The sequence below is a fragment of the Dipteris shenzhenensis genome, chromosome 26, assembly GCF_047967505.1.
Source record: "Dipteris shenzhenensis isolate YYH24624 ecotype China chromosome 26, Dip_SZ_1.0, whole genome shotgun sequence".
Classification (NCBI taxonomy): domain Eukaryota; kingdom Viridiplantae; phylum Streptophyta; class Polypodiopsida; order Gleicheniales; family Dipteridaceae; genus Dipteris; species Dipteris shenzhenensis.
The window spans coordinates 6,790,652-6,798,933 of record NC_141621.1 but is presented as its reverse complement, the minus strand read 5'-3'; the positions used below and the strand labels follow the sequence as shown (position 1 = coordinate 6,798,933).

Below are 8,282 nucleotides of genomic sequence, written 5' to 3'. Positions count from 1 at the left end.
CAGTCCCCATGCACCGTCCGACAGTCAAAGTGGTATATCCATAGCCTACTGGTGGTGCTTGATATATACAACGGACAGAAAGTACTAGCATAGCCCGACAAAAGGCTCCTTTGTGCTCCTACGGGGCTCTCAATTGGCAAAATAAGCTCTCGAACATTATCGTGCAACAATAAGTGATGAAGAAAAGCAATCATACTATGGGATGCAGCACATGTTCGTCTACTACTACATTCTAGCTCGACTTATCGGCCCATTTAGAAAACGTTGATGGGCATACATGTTCGGGAAGCCAGACTAACACCCTGGTTTTTGGAAGGGATTGACAAGGCCAAGAGGTAACTTATCAACTTTCCTGTGCTTTGTAGATGCACTCAGCCAAGTCCAAGTAGCCTGGGCTCTTCAAGTAAGTCTGCATTTTCCCAGCGTATACAATAATGCCTTACCTGATTGTCTGCCATATTATCAACTGTATCTCAACTGGCACATTAAAGTCCGTCTGGCTCATCGTGTTCCTTCTCTGGGCAGTATGGCAGTGCCTCGATCAGGGCCACCAAGGATCATGTTAAAGATCTCGAATTCTTCCCCCGTGTTTTGGCCAAAGCTTGTGAGTCCAACCAATGCTCCTCGAGCAGTGCATCCCTCATGGCATGTGTTTACTCTGAGCAGTGGTAAACCAAAAGCCACCTCTGTCATGCAATCATCACCCGTGTATCTTAAATTCCACACTACTACCCACCACCAAGATGTCTGCACATGCGTGCCAATTCGATAACGGCGATATTTCAAGTGACTATTCCTCATTCAGAGTCTATGCATGGTAGTCATCCACTAATTATGCTCATTACACTATGCATGTCAAGACTTTGTTGTGCGCTGCAACTGCGTTACTTAATGATAGAACCACTATATTACAGCTTCAAAGAATGCAGCTAATGAGCCCTTGAGCATAGGTCAATTCAGACAGAAGAAGCCCTTGGCGTGGAGCAGCCTCGGAAGATACACATAATAATCCACACTCTCAGAGACTCTCTCTCATCTTTCTCACACTTCCCTTCCATTCTTCCACTCAATACTTTACGAATGCTTACAAATTACAATACATGAAAAATCACTCGAAAGATGACATCCCAAAATGTTCATAGCTCCAAATGAGAAGCTTTTTGAACCAAAAACAGGGGGAAGGAATCTCTTTACAAGCTGAGAATAAGAGATACAGACGTTCTTCACATGAAATGCTGATAAAAGCATGTAAGGTTGAGTGCAAACAAGCCTTGCTGGAAGCCACAAGCTCTACGCATTCCAACCTTCAAGACAAGGCCCCTGCTGGAAGGCTTTGATACCATATGAAGTGGAAATGAGAGGGGATAGAGTACACTGCACAAGTACATCTCTATTGAAAAATAAAGGAAAACACTTATATAGCAGTAAGGATTAGGGTGGGGCTTGCTCTTATTTGCTCTCCTTAGTCTATGCCACTCTGCCCTCGCATATTACTCACAATATGTGCACATGGTATTTACATGATGTTGCGGCTGTTCTCAACATAGCCCTATGATTCACAATGATCTTTATTGCCTATCCATACTACAATTTTTCTCTTCCCAATACTGTTCTCTCTTCCCATTTGGCTTGTGTATGTTCTCAACCTTCCCAATACTGTTGCCGCAATCCTTCACCATCCATACTACTATGTTTCTCTTATCTTACCCCTCAACCATCTCTATGTATTAACTCTCAAACAGCAGGTCACTCTTGTTCCCTTCAAGGCCGATTGCACAAATCAATGGAACTATGTAAACACGTCAAGAACCCTGCCAAATATTTCAGAAAGGATCTACAGTAAACACGTCAAGAACCCTGCCAAATATTTCAGAAAAAGAGTTCCTTTAGCTAAAATTTACATTTTTCAATAAATATTTTGTTAACCACAAACTCTGCATAATTTGCATATTTTGAGACGTGAGGTTTCCTGATAAGGGTGCAATGATTTCAATCTGTGCATCGCCCAGGGCAATTCAATTTGTCTGAACAGAAAAACATAACATTCACAGCATCACTGTGTTGCACTCAGAACTGTAGCTGGATATGTTTCATGCAGGTACTCCTGCAACTTTTCCAAAGCTCTTCGACGATGAGAAATGCTGTTCTTCTCTTCTTTCAACATCTCGGCATACCTATTCACAAGTCAACCTTAAGCGCTCTCAAAGTCACAGAAGCAAAACATAAAAGAAATACCATAGACTTGCAGTCCAATAGATGACTCACGTTTTCTCATACCCATGTGGCTGGAAAACAGGGTCCCATCCAAAGTCAGGAGGTCCTCGAGCAGGTACAATTTTGCCCTGCCATAACTTATGAGTTATAAACCCCATAAGCCCAATTTTATCACCAACAGGCTCTGTGTCTTCCAACTTTCACAAGGAAAACATAAATACTGCAACAAAAATTCTTTTAAAACCTCAGTCCGCCCCAAAAAGGTGATCGGTTCAGAATCTGGTTTCAGTGCTAATGAAAAGATACAGAGAGCATAAGCGGACTTGTCTTCATATGCAGCCAGCAAGTTATTCAAGCCTGCAAATAGTAAAATACACAATAACTTCTTTGAGGAAATTTGAAAAACATTCAAGCAATCCATTTTGATTTCTAAAACTGTTTATAGAATCACCTTCATGGCCAATTTTCTGCAGAAACCACTTCCTGCAGACACCAGACAAAAAGGCTTAAATTCAAGTGTAAAATCAAGTTGGTCAATAAATGCATTCATAAGATGTCACCCTCATCTACAAGTACGTATAAATCACAGATCTTTAGAAAAAACCTTTCCTGCTGTATGTGTACATATTTCTCTGATAGCACCCTAATTTATTCATCACATGCGTATGAAGCAATGAGTAAACACCATTGAAACCAACTGAAATTAAAGTTTTTATCTTGTTCAAACCCTTGAAGCAGCACATGTGCTCCTGTGAGTTGTACTAAAGTTAAACCTGCTACCCTTACAAAAACTTCACAGCATTTGGGGAATCTTAGGATGCTTACACATAAGGGCCTGCATATCAACACCACAAAATTTATCATTACGCTCGACACATGCCCAAATATGCTGAATTCCAAACTGCAAATCCCAACAGAGCGACCCTACCCCTGCCTTCCCCCTCCAAAAAGAAAAAAGAAAAAAAGACAGAAACGCAAAAACCAAGAACAAGAAAATTAACCAGAATGATGCAAACAACCAAGAAAGCATACCTGGGAGACCTTTGAGTGCATTGAAGCATAAGCAAGTGTCTTCAACAAGCACTGGACCAGCCACCTTTCAAAGCAGAAACTTGACAATGTGAAAGCGGAGACAATTCTCTAAAATATCCAAAGCATTGCATTACAAACATAATTGACTGCCAAGAATAGTACCTCTTTTGCTGCTATACGGGCCTTCTCTTTTGAGATATCTTCTGGCTCTCCTTGAAGTTCAGGCACTGCAATGCAGCATATGTCATTAGGAAAAAAAGGGAGCTCATTTTGGGGCCTTATAGGGTTTAGAAAAATAGGTTCTCGACCAATTAGAAGAGGGCCAACATAACGTTGGAAAAATACCAAAAACCATGTAAAAAGATAAAATAAGTCAACTTCAAAAGATGATTTTCTGTGCAGAATTTGATGATTCTAACATCGCCAACGTGTCCGGCGCGAGCCAAAGTCCCCAAATCGATAGAAACACCGAAAACCGATGCCCGGAGGCCCAGAAAAGGGCCGGATTGGGGGATTTACACTAAAACGCGATTTGGCCAACTGGGCCCGGAAAAAGGCAAAATACCCGGATTGGGAGATTTGCACTAAAACGCTCCCCCAATCCGGGCACTCCAGGCCTCCAAGCATCAGTTTTCGGTGTCTCCAGGGTCGATTTTGGGATTTTGGCCCACTCCGGACGCGCTGGCGATGTCAGAATCATCAAATACTGCACAGAAAATCAAGGATCTTATATATATATTTAATGTGAAGCCTGAGTACTAGACTGACATTTTTGCAGTAAGTATCCGTATTTTATGGCATTTCCCATATTTTGAGTAGAGGGCCCCAAATTCTTTTCTTTCCTAATGTATTAACTTTCAAAAGGATTCAAATAGAGTAATCTAGTTTGAATAAAACCTCTTTTGCCGTGCATTCTAGTTTGAATAAAGCATCTTTGTGACTAGTATCACAACTCAAAAGACATCCCTTTGTTAACTCTCCGAGATCTTCACTCCGGAAGTCCTTGCAATGGCTGCTTCAGATGCAAAACAATCGGAGAGTGAACATCGGCATGCCTACAATCTTGCTTCCTCAAACACCATTGATACCTCAACTATTTTGCTTCAATAAAATGAATGCAGGTAAACAAGAGTGGTCTTATGTACAGTTGACCATAAAAACATCACCTGAGAATTCAGCCTTTGGAGAGATAGAAGCATAGCGCAAGATGCAGCTTGAGCAATCAATGAAAATAATGTCGAAGCGACTGAGTGGCCTTTAAGCCCCTTATTCTCATCATAGGTGCTTTGATTTCACAAAGGGAGATGGAGCAAATGTGCAGAATTATGGGTCACTTACAATCAATAGGCAACTCTGTCGGTCTCAAAAGTATAATCACCAAGGGCATGGATAATGATCAATATCCTTGAAATGGTCACACTTACAGACTGCCACTCCTGTAACCCTATCTCCATCCATTACCAAATATATAGTGTTGGACCGTTTGGGGAAAACCTGACAGAAACTCACAAGAAGAACTCCGAGGAACCAGGGATCTTGCTTGTCAAGTTGAGTTAAATATATCTGAAATCTGATCTATCTCTAGGCACAACAAAGTAAGCACTCTTTCCTTTTTCAGTATATATCACAGGCTGTATGACGAACAATCTGACGGCAATCAGATTCAGTTTCAGAGAATCTATTAGCTATTTCTTCAGAATATCCCCCTAACCTCAGATTTACTATGCAGACTTCGAGAAGCATGACCACACGCACCAAAGTAATTCAAAGATAATCCTGAGAAAATGACAGCATATATTTATTTTTTGATTTTAATATTTCTATTTGCATAATGAACAATGTCTGTAGCAAAAGTGCTTGCAGGCTGCTAAATCAGTAAACAAAATACTTCATTTGTTGCCGTCAAGACTGCATTAACTGCTTCAAGATATAGTGCATTGGCTATGCGTATCTGGAGTTGTTGCCACTGTAAAATCCTTCAAATCTGGTTCACAGGTATGTAAGGTGACACCCAGTCATATCCGCATCAAATCTGTCTCTCTTTGATGCTGAATCATGTTGTGCTGCTGCTGAAGATTAGTTTCTTTGCAAGCTGTTGATGACTTCACTCGCAGCTGCTACAGGCAGTCACGCATCGCTTTGACAATTGATTACCAACGGTTTTTCAACTGCACTAAGGTCAACGTAGGCTGCTGCAATGACCACTCTACTAGCTGTGAGACTGTAAGAAGCTGTGTCACAAGTGCTATAGATATGGAGACTTCATTACTGGCTGCTTCAGGAGCTGCTGAGAGTACAACAGAAGCTCTAGGTGGCTGCTGCGATAAAGTTCGATGGTGCTGTGTCTTCGTCATTCAGCAAACAGCTCACCAACAAGACGTGCTCTTGCATAAGGTAAGAAACACAAAAGCAAGGAAGGGCCAGAAGCTTTCACCCTTCCTGGAAGCTGTGTGACTGGCAGGAATTATGCGAAAGTGAAGGACTTTGATGGAGGTTTTCGCAGGAAAAGACAGAAAATAGAGCATCTAGGGAGAAACAAGGGTCAACTAGGATGAGGGCAAGCTAGGGTAGGCTGGAACTGAACCTGCTCTGATATCAAGTGTAGACAATAATTATGACCCCAAAATAGGGACAACTGATGACAAGAATTTGGACTCATCAAAGAAAGCTCTCAATGAGCACTTTCACATGAGCCTCGTTTGGGATCCAAACAAGAACCTGATGAAGGCATTACCATTCAGAGGAAGGGTGTCTCTCTCCGACTCACCTCAAGATCACCCAGTCATTGGTAAAGCAAGGCCATATATGCTTGGGCCCCCATCTGTTTTTTCTCATCCCTTGGAACCATGTTTCATGGTTGACGAGATGGATTCGACGCACCACATGCCATCTTTCCTCATATCAATCCAGGTGCTACTGTCCCATAGCTACAGGAGCGTCTCCTATGTCCCCCCCTACAATTCCTACTCATTGACCACCTGTCAAGGGGAAGTACCGCACCCCCTCCATCCCCTCTCAAGCAACGAGCACCCATTTCCATCTGTCTCGCTATCCCCGTCCTCTTCACCTTTCCTCGGCTTTGACTCAACAAAGACTCTATCTCCAGGTACAGGGGCTTTTTGTAAATCGCAAGCCTACCTAGAACAGCCGCTTCCTCGAGAGTTTTGGCACTTGGGCCCGAAAACTTCATTGAGAGGCTCCACATTGTTGTGATTGTTTTCAGCATTTATTGTACCAAGAATCTCTTTAAAAATCTGATTTGCTCGTACCCCTTAGCCCTAGAGATTTTGGTCATGATTCTGTAGCTGCTGAAAGGCAGCATCATCGGGGCAGTTGGGAGTGGCCAAAGAGGAAGATCAAAGAGGAAGAAATTGCAATGCTACAATCTTCGCTTCAGGCAGAGGTCAAAATCAATCCTCTCGTTATCAAAAAAGTAATATCGACGATGGAAGTACTTTCAATCAAAGGCAATCATTTGGTAATTTCTAGATATAAAATGGTTGCTCATTGTTTTTGTTTTGATTAGAACCAGCTTTGTGGATCTGCTCCTACATCAGCATTATCTCGAACATCAATGGATTCTCACGTGGAACTATTGTAGTTATTATGAATTGATCAAATTATTTGCCTAGGCCACTTAATGCAATTTGGACCAATCAAGCATTATCCACCATAAGATCAATAGCTTTGAGCTGGTAGGCAAGATCTTTCGGCTCGTGTCAACAACTCGTCTTCTCCATCAGAGGTAGAAACCCGTATCATAAATAATTGATACACGGTAAAGCAACAGCGCTTCTTTCGCCAATTTCAGTTATAATCGAACTACGTCACGAGTAAAGACTAAAAGTAAATTCCTTCCAGCTGCCCGAGTGGAAAAGACAGCATTGATACAAACAACAAATCTAATAAAAAACCAGGTTTCAAATCTATAATTAATTCAATGGTTAAGGCCGAGTAACAATCTCCTTGTACTTACAATCGAGCTTGATGGATTGAAACGGTACGGAATGACCCAATATCATCTTCACCTCCTCTAGCTTTTTGGCATTCCCTGTAACGAACGTGATCGGCTTGGAAAGAGCCATAACGATTCCGAAGGCCACCTATCGCTCTCTCTCTCTTTATATTTTGCAGAACTCTATTTTTAACTCTCTCTCTCTCTCTCTCTTTTATTGTCTTTTATTCATAAAATGCCTTTTTACTCTCTCTCTCTCTCTCTCTCTCTCTCTCTCTCTCCACCCCCATCTACACACCAAGTTTTAAAACGTGTCTTTGATCCTTCATATAATCCTTAGTGGGTCGTTGGCTTGTGCTATGAAGTAAATCTCTCTCTCTCTCTCTATTCATTCATTCATTCATATGTTTATTGTTTTTTATTCATATGTTCTATTGTCTTTCATTCATCCAATCCCATGTTTTATAATTAAGTTGTTGCAACTTTGCCCATCAATTGCTTATTTGCCAAACTGTATTTCATAACATGGAATTCCAAATTTACTAGAGTGCTTTCCATCAAAGAAAATAACCTTAACAGACTACATTTTGCAACTAATATCTTGCTATTTTGTTGCTCTTTTGTTGATCGCTTCTTTGTAAGACTGCTCTTTTCTAGCTTTAATATGTTAAAAATTGCAAGATTACTTCTAGTTGTTGCTAGCAGGCATGAGAAATAACTACTCACATAATGGACAAAAGTATTGGTAAAACTTATATGGAGAAAGTCTTTAGGTCATCATAGATGCAAATTGTAGTAAAACCTCAAACTGTAGTACCAAAGTGAGGACGGTATGAGATGATCTTAGTGAAGTAAACAATAGATACCTTGGATATCCAATCCCTAGTCTACATGTAATGAACCCGAAAATGAGTATTCAGTCACATCACAAAGGCATGTTAGAGCATAGTCATGAAGTGACATACCTCAAAGGTACTCGGGGCCTCTTTCCTTTAAAGATAGCGCAACATTCCACCTTCAGCAACAACCCAACCATTAGGGGAGAAATGGGGTCTCAAAAGGGCCTCATAAGGATTGGATT

The 8,282-nt window shown here is 41.2% G+C and overlaps 1 protein-coding gene across 3 annotated transcripts; it reads right to left on the bottom strand.

Moving 5' to 3' along the window:
* Positions 1-1,834: 1,834 nt before the first annotated feature.
* Positions 1,835-7,419, bottom strand: LOC147884593 (Inosine triphosphate pyrophosphatase family protein). 3 transcript variants are annotated; one of them, XM_087397605.1, is made up of 9 exons: positions 4,413-4,429; positions 4,144-4,258; positions 3,409-3,473; positions 3,247-3,310; positions 3,040-3,049; positions 2,666-2,697; positions 2,459-2,571; positions 2,266-2,342; positions 1,835-2,174 (listed from the first exon to the last, which is right to left on the bottom strand). In XM_087397605.1, exons 2-9 carry the CDS (start codon positions 4,157-4,159, stop codon positions 2,054-2,056), a joined length of 498 nt encoding a protein of 165 aa, XP_087253731.1. In that variant the 5' UTR covers positions 4,160-4,258; positions 4,413-4,429; the 3' UTR covers positions 1,835-2,053. The 3 variants fall into 3 exon arrangements, with proteins under 3 accessions (XP_087253731.1, XP_087253729.1, XP_087253730.1); XM_087397603.1 differs by lacking the exons at positions 4,144-4,258; positions 4,413-4,429 and adding an exon at positions 7,223-7,419; XM_087397604.1 differs by lacking the exon at positions 4,413-4,429 and having other exon boundaries at positions 4,144-4,346.
* Positions 7,420-8,282: the final 863 nt, after the last annotated feature.